At 58.1% G+C, this 24,313-nt stretch overlaps 14 protein-coding genes across 14 annotated transcripts in view; 6 read left to right on the forward strand and 8 right to left on the reverse strand.

Annotated features, from left to right (window-relative positions):
* Window positions 1–503: 503 nt before the first annotated feature.
* SPRG_12732 (hypothetical protein) lies at window positions 504–2,544 on the reverse strand (the record flags this gene model as incomplete). Its single annotated transcript, XM_012351449.1, has 4 exons — window positions 504–813; window positions 872–1,603; window positions 1,656–2,144; window positions 2,201–2,544. 4 exons carry the CDS (start codon window positions 2,542–2,544, stop codon window positions 504–506), a joined length of 1,875 nt encoding a protein of 624 aa, XP_012206839.1.
* A 526-nt stretch (window positions 2,545–3,070) lies between these two features.
* SPRG_12733 (hypothetical protein) lies at window positions 3,071–5,266 on the reverse strand. The gene is made up of 8 exons (XM_012351450.1): window positions 5,168–5,266; window positions 5,064–5,120; window positions 4,774–5,021; window positions 4,445–4,733; window positions 4,221–4,394; window positions 4,035–4,182; window positions 3,671–3,990; window positions 3,071–3,613 (listed from the first exon to the last, which is right to left on the reverse strand). The coding sequence occupies exons 1-8, from the start codon at window positions 5,258–5,260 to the stop codon at window positions 3,101–3,103; spliced, it is 1,842 nt and encodes a 613-aa protein (XP_012206840.1). The 5' UTR covers window positions 5,261–5,266; the 3' UTR covers window positions 3,071–3,100.
* Window positions 5,267–5,539: 273 nt separating this feature from the next.
* On the reverse strand, window positions 5,540–5,899 carry SPRG_12734 (hypothetical protein; the record flags this gene model as incomplete). Its single annotated transcript, XM_012351451.1, has 3 exons — window positions 5,540–5,609; window positions 5,657–5,751; window positions 5,804–5,899. The coding sequence occupies 3 exons, from the start codon at window positions 5,897–5,899 to the stop codon at window positions 5,540–5,542; spliced, it is 261 nt and encodes an 86-aa protein (XP_012206841.1).
* A 121-nt stretch (window positions 5,900–6,020) lies between these two features.
* SPRG_12735 (hypothetical protein) lies at window positions 6,021–6,593 on the reverse strand (the record flags this gene model as incomplete). Its single annotated transcript, XM_012351452.1, has 4 exons — window positions 6,021–6,128; window positions 6,178–6,336; window positions 6,381–6,524; window positions 6,588–6,593. 4 exons carry the CDS (start codon window positions 6,591–6,593, stop codon window positions 6,021–6,023), a joined length of 417 nt encoding a protein of 138 aa, XP_012206842.1.
* Window positions 6,594–7,709: 1,116 nt separating this feature from the next.
* Window positions 7,710–8,895, forward strand: SPRG_12736 (hypothetical protein; the record flags this gene model as incomplete). Its single annotated transcript, XM_012351453.1, has 2 exons — window positions 7,710–8,008; window positions 8,064–8,895. 2 exons carry the CDS (start codon window positions 7,710–7,712, stop codon window positions 8,893–8,895), a joined length of 1,131 nt encoding a protein of 376 aa, XP_012206843.1.
* Window positions 8,896–9,497: 602 nt separating this feature from the next.
* Window positions 9,498–11,846, forward strand: SPRG_12737 (hypothetical protein; the record flags this gene model as incomplete). Its single annotated transcript, XM_012351454.1, has 3 exons — window positions 9,498–11,360; window positions 11,417–11,561; window positions 11,608–11,846. 3 exons carry the CDS (start codon window positions 9,498–9,500, stop codon window positions 11,844–11,846), a joined length of 2,247 nt encoding a protein of 748 aa, XP_012206844.1.
* Window positions 11,847–13,267: 1,421 nt separating this feature from the next.
* Window positions 13,268–13,861, forward strand: SPRG_12738 (hypothetical protein; the record flags this gene model as incomplete). Its single annotated transcript, XM_012351455.1, has 1 exon — window positions 13,268–13,861. One exon carries the CDS (start codon window positions 13,268–13,270, stop codon window positions 13,859–13,861), a length of 594 nt encoding a protein of 197 aa, XP_012206845.1.
* Window positions 13,862–14,281: 420 nt separating this feature from the next.
* On the reverse strand, window positions 14,282–15,169 carry SPRG_12739 (hypothetical protein; the record flags this gene model as incomplete). Its single annotated transcript, XM_012351456.1, has 3 exons — window positions 14,282–14,784; window positions 14,834–14,881; window positions 14,931–15,169. 3 exons carry the CDS (start codon window positions 15,167–15,169, stop codon window positions 14,307–14,309), a joined length of 765 nt encoding a protein of 254 aa, XP_012206846.1. The 3' UTR covers window positions 14,282–14,306.
* A 1,088-nt stretch (window positions 15,170–16,257) lies between these two features.
* SPRG_12740 (hypothetical protein) lies at window positions 16,258–16,589 on the reverse strand (the record flags this gene model as incomplete). The annotated part of the gene is made up of 2 exons (XM_012351457.1): window positions 16,258–16,275; window positions 16,347–16,589. The coding sequence occupies 2 exons, from the start codon at window positions 16,587–16,589 to the stop codon at window positions 16,258–16,260; spliced, it is 261 nt and encodes an 86-aa protein (XP_012206847.1).
* Window positions 16,590–17,181: 592 nt separating this feature from the next.
* SPRG_12741 (hypothetical protein) lies at window positions 17,182–17,517 on the forward strand (the record flags this gene model as incomplete). The annotated part of the gene is made up of 1 exon (XM_012351458.1): window positions 17,182–17,517. One exon carries the CDS (start codon window positions 17,182–17,184, stop codon window positions 17,515–17,517), a length of 336 nt encoding a protein of 111 aa, XP_012206848.1.
* Window positions 17,518–18,253: 736 nt separating this feature from the next.
* Window positions 18,254–20,018, forward strand: SPRG_12742 (hypothetical protein; the record flags this gene model as incomplete). Its single annotated transcript, XM_012351459.1, has 5 exons — window positions 18,254–18,648; window positions 18,696–19,027; window positions 19,077–19,304; window positions 19,375–19,601; window positions 19,645–20,018. 5 exons carry the CDS (start codon window positions 18,254–18,256, stop codon window positions 19,990–19,992), a joined length of 1,530 nt encoding a protein of 509 aa, XP_012206849.1. The 3' UTR covers window positions 19,993–20,018.
* A 75-nt stretch (window positions 20,019–20,093) lies between these two features.
* Window positions 20,094–20,435, reverse strand: SPRG_12743 (hypothetical protein; the record flags this gene model as incomplete). The annotated part of the gene is made up of 1 exon (XM_012351460.1): window positions 20,094–20,435. One exon carries the CDS (start codon window positions 20,433–20,435, stop codon window positions 20,094–20,096), a length of 342 nt encoding a protein of 113 aa, XP_012206850.1.
* Window positions 20,436–20,859: 424 nt separating this feature from the next.
* Window positions 20,860–22,073, reverse strand: SPRG_12744 (hypothetical protein; the record flags this gene model as incomplete). Its single annotated transcript, XM_012351461.1, has 3 exons — window positions 20,860–21,166; window positions 21,217–21,725; window positions 21,780–22,073. The coding sequence occupies 3 exons, from the start codon at window positions 22,071–22,073 to the stop codon at window positions 20,860–20,862; spliced, it is 1,110 nt and encodes a 369-aa protein (XP_012206851.1).
* A 2,039-nt stretch (window positions 22,074–24,112) lies between these two features.
* Window positions 24,113–24,313, forward strand: part of SPRG_22307 (hypothetical protein) — a gene marked incomplete at both ends in the record, with an annotated part of 3,585 nt that continues 3,384 nt past the window's right edge. Inside the window, one exon of the mRNA XM_012351484.1 lies at window positions 24,113–24,262. Coding sequence (XP_012206874.1) covers window positions 24,113–24,262 — 150 coding nt within the window. The remainder of the gene's footprint in view (window positions 24,263–24,313) is intronic.

Below are 24,313 nucleotides of genomic sequence, written 5' to 3' on the forward strand. Positions count from 1 at the left end.
GATCAGCCTGGAGCAAGACCGCATGGCATATGGTGATGAAGACGACGAAGATATGGTCCATGAGGAGGTAGCGCCCTGCGCGTACTTGGATCCGAACTACGAAGCGCAGCCTCCAGCGTACATCGACACGGACGACCCTTGGATTCGAGACGACTATGCAGTCTTGTAGTTGACATACATCGGTAGGATAGGATAGGGTAAGTTAATTAATCAAAACAATGTAATAAGTTTCCATGTGAGTTGTCTGTAGTTGAAATCAGCCGAATCGAAGCTCTTGCACCCTATGTCGTGTCTTGAATGAGGTTGCAAATTGACACAATCTAACGTTAGTATTGGCTCCGAGTGCCGAAGAGCTGGTCGACCCAAGACGACGCTAGCGTCATGTCAAAAATCTGTGTTGCATGCATTTTGTCGATCGCGTGCCCACCCATGTCCTCAAGTCATGGGGCGCCAGTGCGAGTGGCCACATGTGTGTTCTTAAGCAAATAGTGTAGTTGGAGGGATTAGAAGAGAGAGGGTAGGTGTTGTTTGTTCTGGCGGTTGGCCGCCATCGAGCTCTTGATGATTTCGCTGCGAGACTTCTTGTGCTGCGCCTGGTACGCTTCCATTGGCACCGATGTGTGCTTCTCGCCCACAATGACGTGCGTCGCACGGTCGTACGGAAAGGGTCGGAGCGCCGCCTCGTGGAAGTGGCCCTCGATCCCGAGCTTCCGGAGCTTCACATGGTAGACACTTGTCTCGGCGTGGACGTCCAGAACGAAGCCCGACCCAAAGACACCGCAGAGCACGCGGTCGTCGACGGCAAACTTGGGCCTACACAAATATGATGATGATGGTGGTGTTGTCTGTGGCATCGAGTGGTTCGCTCTACTTTTTCTTCTGGGACGCTTCCCACTTGTCCATGACGGTCTTTTGCAGGACGGATGCCGACTGGACGGTCGTCGTCTGGAGACTCTTGGTCGCTTGGACTGTCATCTGCAGGAGCGCCGTCATCTTGGTCGGGTTGAGCGCGTCCGGAAACATGCTCTCCATGTTGGAGCCCGAGACGTAGAGGACGCCGGCGGCGGTCGCGTCCATGAGGCACACGAACACGTCGTCCTCGGCGCGGTACTCGGTGACGACCACGGTGCCAAATTGGCTCTTGAGCCGGTCGCCAACCGCGTACTTTTCCTTGCGGCTCACCGATGTGAAGAGCTTGGGCGCGGCGAACGGGACCTTGGGGAGCGATTTGAAGAGCGACGTGGCCGTCACGTTGGTCGTCGCGTGGGCAGTCGTCGACGACGGTGACGGCTTGAGAAGCGACTCGAGCGACTGCGTGTACAGCGTCGCGCCCGACGTCGCCAAGACGACCGTGTACGTGGTGTCCGTGTGGCGGTAGTCGCTAATGTACCCGTCGCCAAAGATCGTGGCGACGTGGTCCGTCGTGCCAAAACCGAGGGGCTCCAGCGACGTCGCGAGCAGAAACGCCGTCGGACCGGACCGGAGCTGGACCTTGGCCATGCCGTCGCTGGCGCGGATACCGAGCACGCGGCCTTCGCCAAAGGGCGTCCAGACGGCGTGTTTGGGACCGTCGTCCTGGGGCTTCGGACTGCTCGTGGTGGCGCTACCATGCCATCGTATCGTCCATGCGATGAACAAAGCAATGCGATGGGTACCTCATGGAATATGACATGCGTGTCACGAGCGAGTTGTAGCTGCTCGAGGTCGACGACCGCAGCGTCGACGTCGAGGTCCGCAGCGACGAGTACCCGACGGCGGCCGTCTTTTGCATGAGCTCTTTGGTCAGCTGCGCGCGCGACTTGGTTTTGCCGATCGGCGTGAACATCTTGGTGGTCGCCTTCATGCGCCACACGTGGTCGTCGTCCCAGCGCCAATCGAGCGCGATGCCATACATGTCATCGTCCAAGTAGTAGCTCTCGACCGTCGCGAGGCCCCAGCGCGTCTTGACGCGGTCGCCAATCATGCACTTGACCTCGCGTACGACCGTCTCGGCGTTAAAGTAGGCTGTCGCGTGCCAAAACGTCTTGACCACGTACATGCGGTCGTCCGGACGGTATTCGAGGATGAGCGCCGTGCCATACTTGGTGGCGACGACCGTGCCATTCGGGAAGATGCCATCGGCGTCGTCCGAGTCCGAGTCGTTCCTGCGCAGCATATTAGTGATATCGTCACTAAGGAAGGGATGGAATTGGTGGCGTACCAGGGCATGTGGTCGTGCCCATCGCCTTCGCTCTTCTCGGGGCTCTGTCGAAAGGCGAGCTTCTTGTACATGAAGCCTGATGTCGATGCCAGCGCGGCCTTGAGCGTCATGGGTGTCTTCTTGGATGGAGCGGGATGGGCAACGCCGTCGTCGTCGTCTTCCTCGGGCGTCCCGTGGCGTGGCGGCGCCTGCTTCGCCCGGCCCGGCGGCTGCTCGGCGTTGAGGCTCGAGAGTCGCTTGGGCGGGAGCTCGCTCGGCTTGAGCAGCTGGTTGTTGTCCTCGGGCAGGCCGTCCGAGTGCGACCGCGCCCGGAACGGGTTGCGCATGAGCGTGAGCCCGACCATGGCCAAATGACGGAACTTTCTGTGCGCATTTTTATTCGTATTTTAATGCCACGCGCCAGGCCCTTTCCGATACATGCGCCTGTTTCAAAAGGCGTGTGTCAATGAACAAAACGCATTAAAATACGCGCCCGGTCGGTATTTTTAGCGTTCTTTTATTATGATTGTGATACTAAAATACAGTATTTTGGATCCGCATACAAACATACAGTAAGGACGAATTAAAAGACAAGAGAAAGGCGGGCGTGACGCATTAAAAAGGCGCCCCATACGTGGCACCCGCAGCGCGCGAGGAACCAATTCCTCGAAGAACGCGCGATGCAGCGAGGCCAGCGCCATGATGAGCGTCTCTACCTCCTCCTCAAGTACAAGCTCTGGGCGACGCGAAGCGACGTCAAGGTGCAGGTGCTATCAATGCGAAATCAGATCCGATTCTGGTACACGGTAGAACCAGACGGCGTGTCGCGACATCGTCAAGCTCGTCTCGGCGTTGTGGTCGCATCGCCACCAGCGCTTGCATCAATCGCTTCTTATACTAATAGCTTAGTGCAACGTATGACTAGGCGTCGTACAAGATGGACTCGCCGTCGCAGTCGGACGCGCGGTCGCTATCGCCACCAAGGTCGTCCTCGTCCTTGGCGATCGTACTAGCACCGATCAAGTCGCTGTACATTTGCGTACTGCGAAACGTATCGAGAAAGATCGACGGCGAACTGTGCTCGGCGGACACGAGGTGCTCGAGGTGGGCGTGAATCGACGACGAGAGGGTCTCGCATGCCTCGACCTCGTCGCGCTCGATGCGGTGCGGCGTCACGTGCTTGCCGAAGAGCTTGTCGGCCGCGGGCCGGAGCTCAAAGCGGAGCTGGTCGCTCTCGGGCCACTTGGCGTGGTGCAGCTGCGCCATGTCGTCTGGGTGCAAGATAATCTGGTTCATATCCACGTCCAGCAAGGCCACGTTGCGGATGGGCGCCACGGCCGAGTCGCTCGGGACCATTTGACCGGCGAGGACGGGCACCGGCGCTTCGAGGAGCTCGTCGAGGCGCGCGGGAATCAGCGTCAGTAGCGCGCCGGCCTAATGAAGAGAACCACCTTGTTATAACCCGCAAAAACGATATATGGATCGAGGTACCCATTGCAGGGGCGAGAGGAGTGCGGCGAGCGCCAGCACACACGACGTGACGACCGTCGGGTCGGCGCCGAGCACGAGCACCTTGCTCTCGCAGCTCAAGAGGCCGAGGACGACGAGCAAGTGGTCGAGCGAGACCTTGGAGAAGAGCCACGGAGACGTCCACTCGAGCACAAACTGGCGGTGTTGGCTCGCCACGTCCTTGGTGTGCGGGCGGTGAAAGGTCAGAAGTGGGTACGATGCTTCGAGGCGGAAGCAGGACCAGCCGCCCATGGAAGGCACGGGTGTCGCGTACAACCGAGCCAAGACATCTTCGAAGACATCTGCAAACCCATGAGACAACCTGTCCAATCTTCTAACGACATACCTGCCGCGCCGCGCTGGACATTGCAGAGCGCGACGATGCCGTGCAGGACCTTGAAGAAGAGGCTGAAGAAAGGGTGGACGCTCACGAGGCAGAAGCACCGAAGTACGTTCGTCTCGCTTGCCGTCACCACGCACATGGCATAGTGTACCTACTCCAACTAAGCAATCGTTGAATCCTTCTGTCTACCTCGTCCTGGCCCGACAAGCGCAAGACAAACGAAGCCTCTGTACGGTGCAAGACGGCGACGGCCGTCGGGCGCAAGTGAGCATAACTCGCTTCGCCTGTCGGGAAGCAGAGCTCCATGAGGCACGCCACATCACCGGACGATGCGGGCAGCGGGGACGGGTACGCGGCCATGACCTAACCACACACGTGTTGTGTGACTTGAGAAGGCATATGCATCCATGCACCTTGGGCACGGCGGCCACGTGCGGCGGGGCCGCGGGCTTGAGCTTCCCAAAAGGCCAGAGCGACGACGATGGCGGCGGCTTGATCGCAGATAGCGACGCTTGGTGCTGCAGTGTCTTGCCGCGACCTTCGGGCACGCTCCGGCACCGCTTGAACGCGGCCGTGTCGTGGGGGTCGTCGACGGCCGCATACCCAAAGAGGAGACCATACTCGACCAAGTGCTTGGACGATGGCTGCTCGTTTGCTGCCGCGCACACGACATGCGGCGTGTTGTTGTTGACGTTGAAGATGCTATCGCAGTGCTAACGAGTTTTCGAGGCGACGGGCGTACCTCTGACAGGCAGAGTCCATCTCGGCCGGATCCGAAAGGCGCTTTGTCCGCGCTGGCTCCGCCGGTCGGGGCAGCTGCAATGGCGCCGCAGGTGGCTGCTTGATGTCGCTAGAGCGCGGCCTCTCGAGCTCGAGCTCGAGGAGCCGGTAGCGCTCTGCGAGGGCGGCATGCCGTGCACGCAGGACGTCCAACTCGCGTTGCAAGACTACGCACGACGCACAGCTCATTGCGCATGGCTCGTCATTGACCTAGTAACGGTTCTAACATGACACACCGATAGCAGTGCACACCTGGGGCTCTGGCGCATCGGTCTTCTCTTTCTCGAGCTCGAGGCGTCGCGTGAGCTCCTGCAGTGATGTGGTGACGTGCCACTGGTGCTGGAGCCACTCCGTACCTTGAGCTGCTTTGTAAGCTCGCGGTTGGTCTGGATTTCCTTGAGGTAGTTCTTCCGCCACGTATCGTTCTCGTCGGCGAGCGCATTCTCCATCGTCGCGATCGTTGCAAAATGGAACCCAGATCTTAGTAGGTTTCGACTAGCCCACTACCATGTAGTCGTTTCGGCCTTCAGCTGTTTAGTCGACTAGTCGTTTTCGCTCAGTCGATCCCTTAGTCGTTTAGTCATTACGTCATTTAGTCGTTTAGTGGTTTAGTCATGTGGACCTAGGTTGGACATGTAGTACGCTTCTCGTTCACTCACAGCGGACGCAGCGCGCATATAGGACTGCATTGGTCGAGTGCACAACTTGGTCAGTACCATCTTGGCTTATTAGCAGCAACTATAGTACTTGTTTTCCCACAAATGGTTCCAGATCTGGTCCGAGTCGCGCTCGATTTTGCTATGCAAATCTGCGTCGCACTTTAGACTAGACGAGGCCACACGTACCCGACGGGCTTCCACGCAAACGGCATCCAAGCACTCTTTGGCGACAAGCAGCCCGGTCGAAGGCAGCAGAACGCTCGTAAGTTGCCGCACAGTCCCTAGATGCCACCAGGTAGGACACTGTGATGAAGAAGCATCGTCGTCGCGCACATGACTGAACGGAAGGTCGCATTCGCGCGTGCCGGTCAAGTACTTGAGCTTCTCGGGCCCTTTTCCGAGCTCGCGCGTCGTCGAGTTGGTCAACATGAGGAACGCTGCGCCTTTGTATGAGCAACCCAGGCAATAATCACGCGTCGCGTACTGTGGAAGCCAAGCAAACTGAAGGTCAAGAGCGCGAAAACTAGATTGGAATCAAACGACAGTCGACTCAAAAGAAGAGAACGAGTACCCAAAAGAACATGGCTGCGGTGAGGGCCATGCCGTTGGTGCGCAGCCAGAGCTGCAGCGTGGCCTCCGTGTGAAAGCTCGAGTGAATCTACGAGCATGGTAGGAGACGCTGGCATCAATTGCATCAGCTAGCGTACGATGCCGAGGCAGGTCGAGACTTCCATGCACGACAGAAGGATGAACCAATAGAAACGGCAGTGGTTGCGCTCGCCAATGCATGTGCCAATGAAGAAGCAGTGGTGGTCGAAGGTCGCAACGCATCGGTTGCAGAAGGGGCAGTGATAGGACCGCAGCGGCTACATACGTCGCTGCGGCAAGCTCCGTGGCGACGGCGACGTACCGGCTCCAGGCTGCACGTCGCACAAAAGTCCATCTTGGTCGCTGCTTCGATCGCCTGTGTCTGTGGGGCTTCTGCAACATCGGCGCCGGCGAGCGCCTTTTCCATGAGCTCGATCTTGCGCTTGCGGTACTCGATCTCACGGCGCTGCTTGGCCTCGTCTACATGACACCTTGCATCCCAACAAGCAGCTAGGTGCTAGCAGCATACCTGCATCGTCGCCGTCGCAGTCGTCCAAAAGTCCTCCGCCGGCGAGCTCCAGTTCTCGGAGGACAGTGTCTAGATTCAGACCATGAGCAAATGGAATGCAGTGGATAGCGGTCACTGCACCTTCACTGATGTAGCCTGGATCGCTGCCTTGAACGCAGTAGAAGGCGACCGTCGCCAACGCAGCGATACCAAGCAGCCAGAAAATCTCGTCCCAGTTCCAGTGGAACGAGCCGCCGGCTTCGTCCACGCGCAGTGTCGAGTGCGGGATCTCCATCAAGAGAACGAATAGCAGCAGCTTCAGGAGCGGGCAGCCCGCAAGGTACATCCATCGCTACATGTGGGCTATCAGTGCGGACCAGCGGCGAAGCGGCGCGGACCGGGACGGACAGCGCGCTCGGCGTCGTCATCGAAACGGCAATCTCCTCGTATCCGGATATTGCAGATACCACCCTTCGTATCTGATATCGGCAGGCACCTATATATTGTTGGAGGTTTTCTTGTTGGCGCCAAGCCAATGTCCTGGTATCCAAGCCCTCTGTTCCGGAGTCGGTGGTCGGTTGCCGGCATCGAGCCCGGCAGCTGCAGCCAAGTACTATCGCATGTGATTCTTGCGAACGATAGCGGTAGTCCATAGCGGCGCATCTTCCATACTTGAAGTGATTCCTTCAACGCAGAACATCCCTGCATCGCAATGCTAAAGTCACCTCACGTGCCACCCATCGCTTTCAACAGTGTCATGCAGCGCGTTAACGCGACGGTCGTCCCGAGGCTTGAGCGCCGCCGCTGGACGAGCAGCTCAACCGCGTGCATGCTGATCCAACGCAGGATGCGAGGGTGTTGCGTTCCCTTCAGTCTTGTCCAATGCACTTGGCAACCACGTCGACCGATGTCTCCAATTAGCATCCTGCATCCTGTTGCCCATTGCGATCTACCTCAGCAGTCTTTCAACTTGATACGCCGCTGAATGGCTCGCAATTGGCCAAAATCCATCTAAAGATATTCACCAATCACAAGGCCCTTGCATCTAATCCTGCGATATCATTGGCCAATTCGCGAACTGGAGTGGTCTCCAATCAAATTCAACGTGACCGGCAGCACATTTGCATCAGCTCGCTGCCGACGATGGTGCTCGTGCGCCGCAAGGACAACCGGAAGGGCAATGAGACGGACAACCTCGACGTCATCTCGTCCAACAAGGGCGTGCGCTCCATGAACAACAACATGACTGGGCGGTTCGCCGCCGACATGCGCGTCCGCGTCGGCGGCTACGGGCGCCCGGACCAGACCTGGGGCGTCGACCATCCTTGGCACAAGACGGGCGAAGCCGATCTCTTCCAGATGATTAGCGCCAAAGATAAGATGGAAGATGGCGTTCTTCTCAAGGAGCAGCCCAAGCCCGAAGCGAAGGGCCTCAGCCGCGCGTCGCTCAAGCGCAAGAAGAAGCAGCGCAAGCAGGGCGGCGCGCCGATCCCAGAGGCCACCGCCGCCGCCGCCGACGACGACGCATATCGAGGTCGATGACCAGGAAGAGAAGGCGGCGCCCACGAAGAAGAAGTCGCTCTTTGACGACAGCGACGACGAGGACGAAGCGCCCAAGCCAGTTGCGAAGAAGACCAAGATCGAGCCCAAGAAGCCGGAACTGAAGAAGAAGGCGGTCAAGAAGGACGACAACCTCAACAAGCGTGAGAAGAAGAAGGCGGAGCTCGAGAAGCAGGCTGCTCGGGAAGACCTCAAGATGCTCGTCACGGAGGCGCCCAAGTCGTTTGTCGAGCCGCTTGATGTGCGGGAGGCTCTCGCGGCCGAGTACGAAGCTAAGATCGGTGCAGAGATTGCAACGCCGAGTGGCATCACGCTCCGCGACCTGTCGATTGGCCGTGGGAAGCTCCCGATGCCGGGGCAGATGCTCACGGTGCGGTACCGCGGCTGCATTGGCAGCAAGGGCGGCGCGATCTTCGGCAAAGGCATGCTCACCATGAAGTTTGGCGAAGGCGCGGTCATTGCTGGCTGGGAAGAAGGCATGGCCACGATGCGTGCGAGCGGCAAGCGCCTCTTGACGATCCCGCCCGAGCTCGCGTACGGCGCGGCCGGCAAGGGCGACAAGATCCCGCCCAACTCGACGCTCTTCTTCGACGTCGAGCTCGTCCGCATCGGCCTGCGCCAGCGCGATGCAATCACCGAGACGGACGTGCCGCTCCCCAAGTCCTTTGTGCGCAAGCGCGTTGAGAAGAAGGCCAAGGACGAAGCGGAGAAGACGCCGGCGCCGACCGACGCCAACAAGAAGAAGAAGCCCAAGCGCATCAAGTATTAGTAGACCATTGTAATAGCATCATCCATTATACCTCGCCGACAAGCCTGTACTTGCGTGTCCTAGTATTAGCCGTCTATGGGGCTGGAAAAGTCGATGTCGCGAGCGGTCCAAGGGTAACTGCAACGACGTCGAACCAACATGGAGTACCAAAGGAGCAATCACGCATGCTCGCGCTATGCCGGAAGGCGTACGTACCAGCAAGTGCTCGTTGGGCGTGCGCTGCGCCGGTCGACCGCATCGAATATGTGCATGCTCTCGAACCCTTCGAGCGTCGTGAGCCAAGGCGGGGAGCGCATCCCTTGGTTCTTGCGATGATGACTCATCGTCGCAAAGGCCGCGTGATCGGTGCCAGTTCAATCCTTGAACCCGCTCCACTCGTCAACACATGCAATGACAATAAGTGTCGGACATGGCACATCACCAACGAGAGCCGTCGAATAGAAGACCCACTTCAGCAGCCAACGAGAGCCGTCGCACCCGTGCTCCTTGGCCGCGCCGAACGCAGTCGAGTTCCCACCGAGTTGAAGTGTCAGCGGTAGCCAATCACAGCGCGTGACGTTTGCCTGCGGTCGATGCCATTGGCTACCCGAGACGGGCCGACAATGGAGCGCTGCGTCATTTTGCCAGTGACAAGCGACACGATGGTTGCTCCCCGCCGCCGGCCGCCCGTGCTCACGCTCCTTCTTGACAACTACGACTCGTACACGTACAACCTGTACCAGATGCTCGCGCAGGTCAACGGCCTCGCGCCCGTCGTCCTGCGCAACGACGCCTTCAACGGCGTCTGGTCCGACGCGTGGGCGTTCTTCCTCACGCAGGTCCCACCCCACGCCGCCATCAACATTGTGCTCTCGCCGGGTCCCGGCCATCCGGCCAAGGTTGGCGACTTTGGGCTCTGCCACGCTGCGATTGTCGAGGCTCCTGCCGACGTGCCGCTGCTGGGCGTGTGCCTCGGGCACCAAGGCCTCGCGCATGCGTATGGCGGCGACGTGCGCCACGCGCCCAAGGTCATGCACGGCATCACGAGCTCCATCAATGTGACGCCGCTCGGGCGAGACGGGCTTTTCTTTGGCACGGCGCCGACCTTCGACGTTGTCCGATACCACTCGCTGCTCGTGGCGTCGCTGCCCGACTGCCTCGTGGTCACTGCGTCGACGGCCGAGGACGGGCTCATCATGGCGCTGCAGCACAAGGAGCGGCCGCAGTACGGTGTCCAGTTCCATCCCGAGTCTGTCTGCAGCGAGTTTGGCTACCAGCTGCTCCAAAACTTTGCCGACCTCTCCAGTCAGACGCCGCTGAGCATGTGTACGCTTGCGCACGCAGCGACCGCGCCGGCGATGCTCGCTGCGACGCCAGTTGCCAAGCCTGCTGCCGCCTACCACCTGCATACTACGGGTCTCGGCCAACTGCATCTCGACGGTGACGCGATCTTTGATGCGATTTACGCCTCGGCAACCCACGCCTTCTGGCTTGACAGCAGCAACGGAGCGCGCTACTCGTATATGGGCGACGCGGCGGGGCCGCTCAGCCAGCTCATCACGTACAATGTCGTGACCGATGCCACGCACGTCAATGGCGCGGCGATTGAGACGCCACTGTTTCCGTATCTGCAGTCGCAACTCGACCGCTATCGCGTGACGTCGGTGTCGTCACCGTTCGACTTCCGCGGTGGCTTTGTGGGTTTTTTTGGCTATGAAGTGCTGCACTGCCGTCATGAAAAGAAGAGCGCGCATGTGCTCGCCCATCGCGACGCCGAGGGCTCGACGGTGCCGGACGCCGCCTTTCTCTTTGCCGATCGCTTTCTCGTGCTGGATCATGTGACGGGCCACGTGTACGTGGCCGCCCTCGATGACGACGTGTCGTCGACGCCAGCGACCACGGCGTGGGTCCAATCGATCGCAGACCGTGTGCGCGACATGGCGTCGACGCCGACTCTGTCACCGCCGTCCCCGCCGCTCGTGTCGGATCCGATCACGATGCGCCCGAGCCGGTGCCGGCGCCAGTACGAACAAGACATTGCCGATGTTCTCGACGCGATCCACGACGGCGAGACGTACGAAGTGTGCTTGACCAACCAACTGATTGCCGAGCTCGAGGTGCCGGATACGCTCGCATTTTACAAAACACTGCGGACGCTCAACCCTGCGCCGTTCGCTGCGTACCTTAAGCACCCGGATTTTGCGATTTGCTCGTCGTCGCCCGAGCGCTTCTTGCATGTGAGTTGTGACGGCCGGATGGAATCCAAGCCCATCAAGGGCACGCGCAAGCGCGACCATATCGACGCTGCTGTTGATGCCGCGATCGCGTCCGAGCTTGGCAGCTGCGTCAAGGACCGCGCCGAAAACATGATGATCACGGACCTCGTACGCAACGACTTTGGCGTCGTCGCGGCCATCGGCAGCGTGCACGTGCCAACGCTCATGCACGTCGAGTCGTATGCGACCGTGCACCAGCTTGTGACAACGGTACAATATTTCTTAAAATTTCAAAATGATCACAAATGGAAACTCCAATTTATTAGGTGCGCGGGGCACTTGCAGACGGCAAGAGTGCGCTCGATGCCGTGCACGCCACGTTCCCTGGCGGCTCCATGACGGGCGCGCCCAAGCAGCGCACGATGGAGCTCATCCGGGACCTTGAAGTGTACCCGCGAGGCGTCTACTCGGGTAGGGCTAGGGCGGGGTAGGGTAATTCTGATGGCGTCGATGGTAGGCGCGCTGGGCTACCTCTCGCTCGACGGTGCGGCCGACCTCAATATTATCATTCGAACGGCCGTTGTGACGAAAGACCGCGTGAGCATTGGGGCGGGCGGCGCGATCGTCGCCATGTCGGACGCCGACGACGAGTACGACGAGATGCTGCTGAAGACGCAGGCGCTTCGGCACGCGCTGGCGACGCACACGGGGCGCGCCGTGCAGGTGGATGTGGACCACGGCTTTTACGACAAGTAATCCGTCAAAATATATGCATACCATTGCTATCAAGCGTTTCGTGTAGCCAAGGCAAGCATGTCGTGCCCACAGTCGAAATGACCAGGTGGTTGACCAGCTTAAGTGACAGGAGTGCAGTTCAAAGTGTTCTGCTTCCGCCACAATGGCGTCACGCTCAAGAAACAAAGGAATGGCGAGCGTCGTACTGAAATTGATCTAGGTCCACTTCCCAACGCGCGACAGCAGCCGTCGTTGTCAGACTGGTCTCGACTGTGCAAGTGCGAGAGCGGACAGCCCTTTGCGCCGAACGCAAGGACGCTCAACAATGTGCCACGTAGTTCCATTGAAACCCGCCTCCCATGTCTCGGTCAAGGCAGCCGCGTTTGCTCTACCGCGTCGCGTACCGTGCTGCGGGTTGGTATCCCGTGAGATGGAGACCACGTCGCATGGACAAGTGATCTGTGGTGGGCCTCGTAAGCCCACCGCCAACGTTACTCTGCAGTTTTGCACGGATCCAGATAAGGTTGTCAACGTAGATTCAGGCATCAACCGATACCTCCGAGTGCTGGTTTAATCTCGCGTTGAATATGCGACCGCATCCGATCGTGACACATTTTTTGCTACCGATGACAAGCGCGTCCCCTCGCCACGTCGTGGTACCGGTATGCTATGCACTCCCATTGTTCCAGTATGACGGTACCCAAAAACGATAAGAAAGGCGTCAAGGTCTGGCTTACTCTGCCGAGTCCTAATGAAAATTTCAGTTTGTCGACTCCTGAGCCGCCCAGTTCTCGCAGGTTGAAGCGTCATGTTGTTCGCATTCTAATATTCGCATACTGCATATGACGCAGTCTGTTGTGACACCACTCCAATACCGAGGGTAATATCAATCGCTTATCCTAACGCTGTACGCTCTTCCACGGGCATCGAACCGGAAGGGTACTGCTGGACGTCATATCAAACAACATTTCTTGCGAATGATCGTAGCTTTCACACAGCACACACACAAGTCGACAGCATCGTATTACTCGTGCACCATCCAATAACTTTAAACAACTCCTGCAACGACAGGCGGCGTCGCTTGGACGAATGCACCTGCTCTGCAACCAAAAAGGACTGAGCGTTAAGCAATTCGATTGGTCGAATGTATGCCCATCAACTTTACATGGTCCCTTCGTATGCCTCCGAACGTCCAAACACTCTGTCGACGGCCTCACGAGCTCGGCTCGGAAGAGATCATCACCGCTGCAGCTTGATCGCTTTCCGAGTCTAGGGAGCTTTAGTTGATGCGTTCAAGATTTGCGTGTTCCGTGGTGTGGCGCACTGCTTTTGGGGAACAGTCTGCTGCGTCCCACGGTTACGAGAACAGTGGCACATTTAGAGCATCCTTAGTCTGCTTGGCTCGTGATCCTAGATGCACTCATTTTTCAATTTACCCTGTGATGGATACCTTTGTGTGCTGCTTCAACGGGTGTGCGATTTCGCCACTGCCTGGCCAAGCCAAGTGCTCGGTCCACAAAAGCCGGGGCATGTGCAGTATCAAAGCCTGTGCCAACCAAGTGTACGCCCGCAGGCTCTGCGTTCGCCATGGTGGCCGTCACCGCTGCCTCTACCCGGGTTGCACCACCTCGGCGCGCGTCGGCGGCTACTGCTCGCGCCACGGTAGCGTCAAAATCAAGAAACTGTGCACCGTCGAAGGCTGTGGCAGCAAGGTCAACCGCAACGGCCGCTGCGTCCGTCACGGCGGTCGCCGCCAGTGCAAGGTGTCGGACTGCGTGACGCACGCCCGCAGCGGTGGCTACTGCAGCCGGCACGCAAAAGCTATCGACAGGGACGAGACAGAGCGGCGCGCCGATGACCGGTGGTCGCTCGACGACACCGAGTCGATGGACAAGCTGCTCTACGCGGACTATGGCGGCATGCTTCCACCAATATCAAACGAGAGCGCGTCGACGCGCGGCGACATCTGCCGAGGCAACGACCTCGATGCATCGATTCTGGCGTGCTTGTTTCAAGACAACCTCGTCACGCCGTGAGGCCCAATCATCGACACTAGGAGCTAACCTTTTATTATCTACACAACCCGACGAGACTCTGGGAAAAATATTTCCTCGTCTGCGCAACCACGACCCGGCTGGAAGGACACACCTAACCCACCTTTGCAACCATGACTTCAAGTGTTGCCCTGTCTTGCAAGAAACTAGCTTCCGAAACACACCACCACGGTGGTGGTGGCGACGTCCACGCGATCGACCACAGATGTGCCTTTCGAATGCTATGGAGAAATGAAATGACCTCTGATTTCCAAAAAGTCGAACCATGCGCCCAGGATGGATCCATCTCGACTACCTAGGCGTAAATATGAATGACCTCTTATTCGTACGACTACTTGACTGCAACACAATGTTGTGTCTTTCCCTTGTCTGAAATTACACCCAAAAACCGTATAGTACAGAGTCATTGTTTTAACTGGTGTAAACGTCATTGCATCTTGGCGTGGCAGAATGGCTTGTCGATGACGATGGTCGAAAGTCCTGCTATCGCCGGTGCGACGGCGGGCTCCCACTTTAGCTGCGACGCGCGAACGTACTGCATGAAAAGCGGGCCGTAGTACGCGTTGAGGCTCATGAAAAAGTGCCACCACGCGTGGCCGTACAAGTTGAACGAGCTGTCGCAGTGGTGGTAGTCGACGAGCCAGCACAGCGCACCGAGAAACCCGGTCCGGATGTACGACTTGGCGAGGCCTTTGCCTTCGGCGCACTCGATTTGACCGTAGTAGCTGCGCACGCGCCAGAGACACGAGAGCGTGAGGCCCGAGAAGAGCACTTGGAAGGCGAGCACGAACGAGTAGCACGCGTGGGCAATCGTGAATCCGACGCCAAGACTGATGAGGAGCGCGCGCATGCCCAGATCCAATTGTTTCTGGTTTTGCCAGTCGGGGGCATACAAAATATAAATCCTAGAAAACAATATAATTGGGAAAATCCAAGTGCAAAACGAGGCTGTACCAGATGAGCATCGACCAGATCATGGGCGTCTCATCGAGCTGCTGGGACCTAGGTGATGGAATAAGTCTTGAAAAAAAGGGAACACGTAAGGACGTACACGTGCGTGAGCGTGCCATGGAAGAGCGCCGAGCCACAGCCGACGACCATCACGTTGAGATACATGAGCACGAAGCGCCACTCGAAGTCCATCGCGACGGTTCGTTGGAGACCGTAATAGCCGAGCACGATGAACGAGAGGTTCGAGATCGTATTCCAGAATTCGGCCACGTAGTGCGAGAAGACGTAGTTGGGCTCGCACCAGTCGATCGTCGACGTCACGTCGCCCCAATATCCCATAAGCTCTGAGGTCGTGGCAGCAAATCGCAGAGTGTGGCCGATGGCGCGCGATCTTCCGGAAAAATTCGAAACATGTCCGGATACCGACGCAATTGCGTGCGATTAGTCGTCGCCGTCAACCATAATGGACATGTCGCGGCGCCAGCGACGACAGCTCAAGCATGCAACACGATTACGTTAGATGATGGAATGCGCAAGAGACCATAGTCTTTTTAATATTGTCCATCGTTGTGCATCGGTCCGCGCGATCACGTGACTCGTTTACGCTAGGTTGCGCGATTGGGCAATGGCTCGCTTGACGAATCTGACGAGCGATCAACGCAGAATCCCACAAATCGAGGACCCATTTCAACAAGAACAAAACCTTCTTCTACTAGTTCTAATAGATGTTAGTGTAAAGATATTGTAGCTCGTACGACTTGGTGGATATGTGCTCGCATGCGGACTCGGTGTCGTTGATTGTGGTGCGTGGAGCGGTCTGGAGTACACGTATCTCCATGCATCGACGCGGTGGTAACTGTCGGCGGAGTTACATACCACGGGATAAAGGGGCGAACTACACTGCAGCTTGAATCTACGCCGAGCTGCATCCGTTATGCAAAAGTCGCATTGATTGGTTTCGCCTCGGTTTCACATTTTGCAAGTTGGGTGTTTTTGGCAACATCAAGCGACGCGCATTCATCGGCCTCTGCTCTCCGCGCTGGCAGCCGACCACTTTTACTATGGCTATCGGGATAGTTGGTGCGGCGTCCGCACTACTGCTCGCTATGGTGGACTCAACGCCCTTGTCCATCGTCGAACAAATCTTTGTGGCCGCACAACCGAGAACCACCGACAAGACAGGTCGACGCAAAAAAGGCCTCAACTGCTTCAGTTGAGTTTGCATCGTAGAGCACCACATAGTCATATCGCGGTTCGTCATCGCCCAGGGCATTGTCCATGGGCACCTCCGTAGCAATCATCGCGTTTGGTGCAATCTGGGCGCTGAGATTGCACCAAGCAAAGCGAGACGGTACTGCTCTCGTCTTCAAAGCGACAGCACGAGCCCATCGACAAAGCCTTTTTGAGTTATGTCGCTCGCTGGGCTCTTACTTCGAGTTGGGTTCCTGCCACCACATCAGTCGTACATACACACATGAGTCCATTGGTGTTACGACGTAGTAAGCTCACTCGTCACAGTCGTCGCAGGCAAGACGTCTTTTGCACAAGGTATGGTCGAAGAGCTCGCGCCTTCGTCCTTGGTAGCCGCGCTCGACGGGCTCGTGGTGCTCACTGCTGTTGCGACGACAGGCACGGGGCTCACGACGATAGGCACCACGGGCGCGTCGTCGACCGGGCGCGTCGTCTTGGACGCTTGGTTGGACGACCCGGACGAGCAAAAGATGGCCGCGCAGCAGCCCATGATGATCTCGTCACACATATTCGTTGGAAGAGCGAAAATGCATCGGTGCTCACGTCGCCCAAGAGAGACACGCAAACGAACGATATCGCAACCGGCTTTCCCGCGCCGTGCACTCCAGACTTGCCCGTTGGTAATAGCGCAAAGATCTCGGCTACGTACTGAGTGCCGGACATGCACATCACACACACGACATCAAGGTGCCGCAATGAGGTAGCGGCCGTCTCGAATCGCTGGGCAGACCTCTCAGCGTACAGCCTGCCGTCATGGGCCTTTCCAACCTCAGCGTGGAAACATAATTTCATTACAAACAAGTCCGACGCCAAAGCCAAGGCGAAAGCGAATAGTTCACTGGCAATACGAACCGCGAAGGGAAGGAGATGCAAGAGCGTCCGTATGAAAGAACGGAGCATTTGCCGCTAGTCATTGCTCTAACGAATTCCCTTGTTATGGAGCACGGAATTCACGCACGATAGCGTTTCAAGCAACTGTGTAGATAGAGACGTCTCGATGCATTTTACGTGGCACGCTCAACGCCATGATGGCGTAAAGGCGATTGTAGCTTCGAGTCAGTGGGCTGCGGCAAAAGCGAATTGAGTCGCCTCACTTAACGATGCGGTGGAGTTTCCTTCTGGCACTGCCGTCCGTGCACGCCATGGGCATCTACTTCTTCTGGGTCTCCAACGTGCGCATTGGCTCCCGCATGCAGTGCGACGGTGCGCCCAAACACTGTCCCGGCGACTTCCTCGCGTACCGGCGCGAAGCGTTGCATTGTGAGTTTGAGGCGTGCAAGGACGCGACACACCCACCAGGATACGTGCCGACACCTGCGCCAACGCCAGCCCCGACCGACGCCAAGTTTGTGGTCATTGCCGCCTACACCCCTGTGATTGCTCTCGCAACGCCGCGCCTGCGAGGCCACCCCCTGTTGAATCGGACGCACGTGTGATCCCTTCAGGCTCAAATGCTGCTATCGTCTTTGAAAGCGTCCAGCCGCGTCCTCGCCTCGTTCGAATGAGTAATGGCGGGAAACAAGAAGGGCGTTTTGCCCGTTGTGTCTGATCCTCAACTGCGTTGACATGTGAACGCATGCTGCTTGCAGTTCGCGTTCACATTGTCCGCCGTTCGCGCATCTCCACGCCGACGATGCCACGTGTATGGATCTACCGGTATATCTCAAAATCGTCTCTACCCCATTCGTCAAGGACTAATATTGAGACATTATAGGTAGAGTTTAAAGAAAATGAGACGAGCTTGAGGACTGGATGCACGCAAATGCACTGAGAGGTCAAGTACCATGGCACACGCCATGGTGTCATCCTTTGCCCCATGAATAGCATCGACACGATCACTACCATAGAGCACGTTAGACTGACGACCGCTCGCAATCGGCAGGTGGAACCACTCACAATGGCTACTCGGTGCACCTCGGCAGCTGAATTCCACATGCGACGCGCTTCGCTCTGCGCTCTGATTGGTCTGTGGGGCCCAAGGTGGCGTGCAAATAGCCTGTGGGTCGGTCCGCACGAAGTGAAATCTTGCCACAAATCGTTTTTGGTATCCGCAAGACAACGAGCGATGGCGACTGCCCCGGTGGAGCTGACCATTAGCGCGACGGGCTTGGCCCGCGGCTGCGACGCGTTCGCTGTCGTCTACTTCAATGGTACGAGCCTGCAGCAAGCGGCATGGGCTCATCGAGGCATGTAGACACGATCGTCGGGCGCACAGAAGTACGCAAGAACACGCCTGCACCCGGCTTTGTCAAGAGCTTCAAGCTCGACGTTGCCCAGCACGGCAACGAGGGCTACGTAGTCAAGATCGAGCTGTACCACGAGAGCGACGAAGACCACCCGGAGCTGCAGCGCCAAAAGCTGCTCGGCCACATTGTCTTGCCGCTGCCGGACATGGTGGCGCAGATCAACAACCCGATCACACTGCCGCTGACGAGCCACCATGACCATGGCAACGGCGCGGTGCTGCAGCTGCGCACCGAGTACATTGGCTTGAACGCGGACGTCGCGATGGTCCAATTCGCCGGCGCCGAGCTCCCGGCGCCCGACAACTCGGGCTTGCCCAACCCGTGCGTGCTCCCACACGATGCATTCTCAGTATGCCATGGATATATAGGCTTCTTGTGATCAAGCGCATCGTGAGTGACGGGTCGTATGTGGCCGTCTTCCGCTCCGAGGTCCACAAGCAGACGAGCAACCCGCTGTGGGAGAAGCGCAACGTGCCGGTCCAGCGTCTCTGCAACGGTGACTACAAGCGCCCACTCCTCTTCCAAGTCGTGCACCACGAAAAGTCGACGCAGAAGCTCATCGGACAGGTGACCGCGACCCTCTACGACCTCCTCAACGGAAGCGTTCGGTCGCTTCCGCTCCGCAACGGCGAGCGCTTTGCGGGCTCGCTCAACGTCGCGTTCCTTCAAGTCGCCAACGAACCCGACTATGTGGGCTACGGTACCCGGCCTTCTCTTTTCCAGATCTCCATATGCATGCGACTTCGTAGCCCAAGGCCCGTGCGAGATTACGCACCTGCAAGGGCTGCGCACCGCGGGCAAGCCTCTCGACCAGCAGAGCAGCTACGCTGCGTACGGTGCCCCGGCGTCAGCGGCGCCACCGATCGCCGAAATGAGCGCCATGAAGCTGCAGCCCGACGTGGTGCCCACGGCGACCGCGTACCCGGTAGCCGCGCCGGGTGGCCAGTACCCCGAGGCCTCGCTCGTCGCGACGCCAGGTAGACATGGCCATATCGTCTTCTGCCAATCGAATGCTCATGCGGCTATGTAGTCGACTGGATGCAAAAGAGGTGACCCAAGATAGCGAGACACCGACGCAAGTGACATTCATCAACAGCTTTGTGGCGCCGGTGGACATTGCGTGGGTCGACTACGACGGGAACGAGACCATTTACAACCGCATTGAGCCCGGCCAAAAGTACACGCAGGACACGTACGCGCAGCACGTGTGGCTGCTCGCGACGCCGACGCATGGCCCGCTGGCCTACTACACGGCGGCGCCGGACGCAACCTTTGTCGACATTCTTGGGCCCAACGCGCTCGGCGTCGGGGCCGCAGTGCACCGCGATCACGTCGGGCAGCGCCGGCGCGCCGATCAAGCTCGTCTTTGTCAACAACACGCCCCGCATCATTGGTATTGCCTGGGTCGACGAAGCGGGCCAAGAGATCGAGTACGCCCAGGTCCACCCGCGCCAGTCGTACGTGCAGGACACGTATGCCAACCACGTGTGGAAGGCGCACTACGCCGACTCGAACATCCCGCTCGTGTACTTTCGCGGATCGCCCATCAGCGAGCAGGTCGACATTCGCGGCCACAATGCAATGGTGCACACACCGCTCGGCCACACGGGTGGCCCGTACCAGGGCCAGTCGCCATACCAGGGCCAGCAGCCGTATGGATTCTAAGTTCGATGCGAGAGAAGAGCGCCAAAGCAACGACCTTGACATTTACATGAGTTACGCTACGAGGCAGCACATGGAAGACGTGGTGAAGTGAGGAGGGCTAGCTAGTAAGTGGCGGTGGGCGGGCGCAAGACGCCGACGGACGAGATGTGGTACGCGGCGTACATGGCGAGCGCGAGCCCTTCGCCGACAAGCGGGAGCGGCTCGGCGTGCGACGGCACATCGCACCCGAGGAGAAGGTCGTCAATGACGTGGTTCAAGACGTCCCAGTCCTCGATCGATGGCGTCCGGCGGCGGTGTTGGCATGGCTTGTCGATCGTCGAGGCTTGGTGCCGGGCCGACGCAAGCGTCTGCTGCATGCAGCGGTTGTAGACGACGACGCTCATGCAGAGGATCACGGCCAAGACGACGTTGACATGCTCGAGCACATCGAGGGCCTCGACCATGACCGCGGAGTGTGGCGAAGTGAGGCAGCAACCGTCGTTGTTGCCAGAGGACGGGCAATATATATTTATATAGGCATGCGCTGGACGTCAGCGGCCGAATATTCAATATTTTGTTCAAGCGCGCTCGTATAGGCCGCACCGCCTGATAACGACGGGGCAAGCAGCTGGCAGAATATTCGATTCCTTTCTCGCATGATCCGAGCGCCACGTCATGCATGCCAATCTAGCGGCTCTCGCGGCAGGGCGACGGACGATACTTGAAGCAATTGCCCGCTTCCATCATGCATTCTGAAGCTGCTTCCGCGACGAGTGTCATGTTGCTCCGTCGCCCTCGCGGCCAAGATGCGGCAACTCAGATGATGGGACGACCAGTGCAACAGTTGCAGGATTCACTCTGGATCTTCTTCATGTTTTCTTGCCGTTTTCAGCTAACGGCGGGGCTGGTAGCGAGGACACCACGGCGCGGAATCTGGGACTCGTGGCGTGTGAGCGCACGCAGCGTGCGCTCGAGATGCTGCATGAAGAACTGGCGCTGCTCAATGTGCTTGTCGATGGAGATGCGCTCGAGCCGAGCGAGGAGGTGGGCGTCGTCTTCAAAATCGTTGCTATCGAGGCAGCGCAGCGCGGCGAGGTCTCGGAGCGAGACAAAGCCATCGGCCATGCACGGGTGGTCGATCGTGTAGTACGTGCGGACGCGTGTGAGCCGCGGCTCGAGCATCTCGGCCACATTCCTACGCCACGTCGTACCATCGAAAAGTCGCCGATGTTCAAATCGGTGTACCATTCTTTGTTGTCAAAGCGCCACGTATGCGGCGAGGCCGGGTGCGCGTCATCGTGCAGAATGCTGCGGAGGCAGATCACTGTCCGATGCGGCTCGTGGAAGCGACCAGTGAGCACGTTGTGGGCCATCGCGCGCCCGACGTTCTCGCGCGTGTACTGCACGTCGTCACTTGGCACCGAGAGCAGCGTGCTCGGGTCGTCGGGCGCAGCAAACAGCTCCTGGCACAGCGTGTCCTGCGCGATCCAGAGCCCGCGCGAGACGTCTTCGAGGGCGAACGGGACGACCTGTTGTGTCTGCACGTGGATCACGAGTCGCATCTCGTCGTGGATCGTCACGGACACGTCGATTGCGTTGTGCCAACGGTTGGGAAAGACCAGCGAGGCAAAGACGCGGTCGGTTGTGCGGTAGACTTGCTGCAGGAGCCAGTTGTAGCTCAGAGCGCGGGCACCTTCGTCGCCTGCAAAGAGGTGCGAGTGCCGCCAGCCTTCGAGGAACGGGCTGGGCGCCCGCTACGATGCATCGTTTTCGTCTGTGAGGTCGAACGACGATCCAGTGGATCATACCAGGCGGGGCGTCGTGCTGGCGACCCAGCGCTGAAGGTAATCGCAGAGGCGCTGGTAGCGCCGCCGTTGCCGCTGGAGCGCCTTGTTGGTCGCCAGCTGCTCGGTCGTGTCATCCTTGAGAGCGTTGGCGATCTCGCGCCACGCCAAGAGCGTCGGTGGCGACGCAGCAAGGCGTGTCTTTTGGAGGTGCTGGAGCTGATTCTGGAGAGCGTACTGCTGCCAGCGGAGGCTCGCGAGCTCCTTGACCTTCTTGGACTTGACATGCGCGAGGCTCGGCGGCTGGAACGCGTCCATGTTGCAAATGGACACTGGCGAACGTCGGTGGTAATCGCAGTGATGACGCTACACGTAGAGTCGAAAGCACGAGGAAGCGAGGTCGTAGGAGCTCGTGAAGCGCAAGGAGGCACAAGGTGGTAATGGGCGACCCAGACGCGGCCGGCACTGAGGCGATCGACGGAGCCTTGCCGCTACCGACATATGGTCCGTCCTCGAATTACTGTGATTCGAGTATGACAGAATACCACACTTCCAGCGCTTCAGCAACGACCAACACACGACATGGCCATCGTGAAGCCGCCAGACGATCAATGATGTCCATGGCTTGAGCTCGGATGTAATATTATACTGTCTGCGTTGGTGATCTTCTCTCTTGATATGTGTTCCCTTTGTCCCTGCAGAGCCGACGCATGACCACTGCAAGTGTTTCAAAGCAGGTGCGAACAAAGCGATGGGCAATGACGTGCTGCTGCAGCGAGTGCTGGTTGGTAAAATCAAAGAACCATGAGTGCTGGTATTTAGCATGAGCACTTTTGCTTCATGGCTGGCCGTATCATGCTTGTATGCTCTGCCTAGCACGGTGCATGGATCTAGTTGTATTGGATCCGTCACTGCTGGTTGATGCGGCGTCTTTCCCACCGTTGGTGTCGCAACAGCGTTCGTCGGGAATACCCGGTGAGGAAGACCTGGAGTTAGGACCGAACAAGAAATAACCGATATTTACAAGGCTCATACAAGAGCATGCAATGAGGCTCCTTCGCGTCGTCGTGGCGTGGGTGGGGAGCAAGGCTGCGGAAGAGCAAAGCTCTCAACACGAAGGCTGGTTCAGTTGGATACTCTCACACTATTTCCGTTCGTAGCACACTGCTCGCCTTCGAAGTTCGAAGCCGCGCGTTACCACCCGTCCGCGCTAAGTTCGAAAGCAAAGTTCCGTGCTTTGCTAAGTTGCGCATGTACGACACGCTGCCACGTGCACCAAAGCGCTCGCTGGCTGGCGCCAAGCAGAGGGATAAGACCATGGACGACTCTGTTGAAGGACATAATCAAGTTAGGTGAGGCCACGTGCTCGGAACCTCGAGCCACGCGAGTGTTACAAGCGGAGTCTCTCTGCCGGCGCACTTTGGATAGTAGGGCAGACCACATGCACATGCAGGGATGGTGATTACTGGGCACTGCAGTAGGCGAGGTATATTTCATCGGAAAGACCACTCAATTGGCTTGTAGAATTTGCGCGTTAGTTTTTAGCGGGGAGGCTTGGCGCATGGACCCTCCCTTCCATTCATCAACTTTCGGTAAACGAGAAAGCCGGGGAGCGTGCCAGCAAGGTTTTGGGCCTCCCTTGCGCCTGTCTTTCGAGTGGACCCCTCGCTTTTATTCCAGATGCTATTCTTTACTTGCATTTGCAAGCAAAACGAGAAAAAATGAGAGGGGCCCTATGCAAAATGGATGGAGGACCCCCTTTTCCTGAGAATTATCCGGATTCAACTGTCGGCATCGTCGACGTTCGAATCGCTCGCGTCCTTCCATCGTGATGCAAGCGCCGCCGCTAGGGATCCCCATGTCACGTCTTGTACAGTACTTCTGTCGACCACAGTGAGCGCTCTCTGGGCAGGCACGTTAAGAGCTGCCCGCATGCCGAGCGCTATGGGACCAAAGCACTCCGTAGCGACAAGATTTCCTCCCCGGGGTGCTGTACTTTTTAATGGTAGGTGGTACTTTTTCAGTATATAATTTATTTCTCTTTCTGTTCATATATAGAATAGAGATGTGTATATTATATTTGTGATCTACCCCCCCACAATGATTTGTAATGGGTCCGGGAGGGGGTCGAAATACCGAATCGAATCCGGATAACCTGAGGTTTTAAACTTCCCACAGAAAACAGTCCCCAAAAGAGTTTGCGACGTGTGAACCCCAGCGGCAGGTCCGTAGCATCCCCGACGCCTGACGCCCACGAGTCGATCGCCGCCCCTCTTCCGCGGACCTCTTCCTCCAGCCACAGCACTTCTTCGAGCATGGAAGGATACCCTCCTTCGTTTCCTCGAGGAACCACGAACATGACCAACCCGATGAACCCCAACACCACCAGCGCGGGCGCTGCGCCTGCGAGCGCAACCAACAATGGCACTGCGATCTCGATTCCGCGCAACGACGGCAATGGCGCCTCCAGCGCTGGGTCCAACTCGAACGCGTCGACGAACCAGTCGGTCGCGAGCCTCCAAAGCGGTCCGTCGCTCATGAGCCATGGCATGGCTGGC

This window comes from Saprolegnia parasitica (genome assembly GCF_000151545.1).
Source record: "Saprolegnia parasitica CBS 223.65 unplaced genomic scaffold supercont2.80, whole genome shotgun sequence".
NCBI classification, from domain to species: Eukaryota; Oomycota; class Saprolegniomycetes; order Saprolegniales; family Saprolegniaceae; genus Saprolegnia; species Saprolegnia parasitica.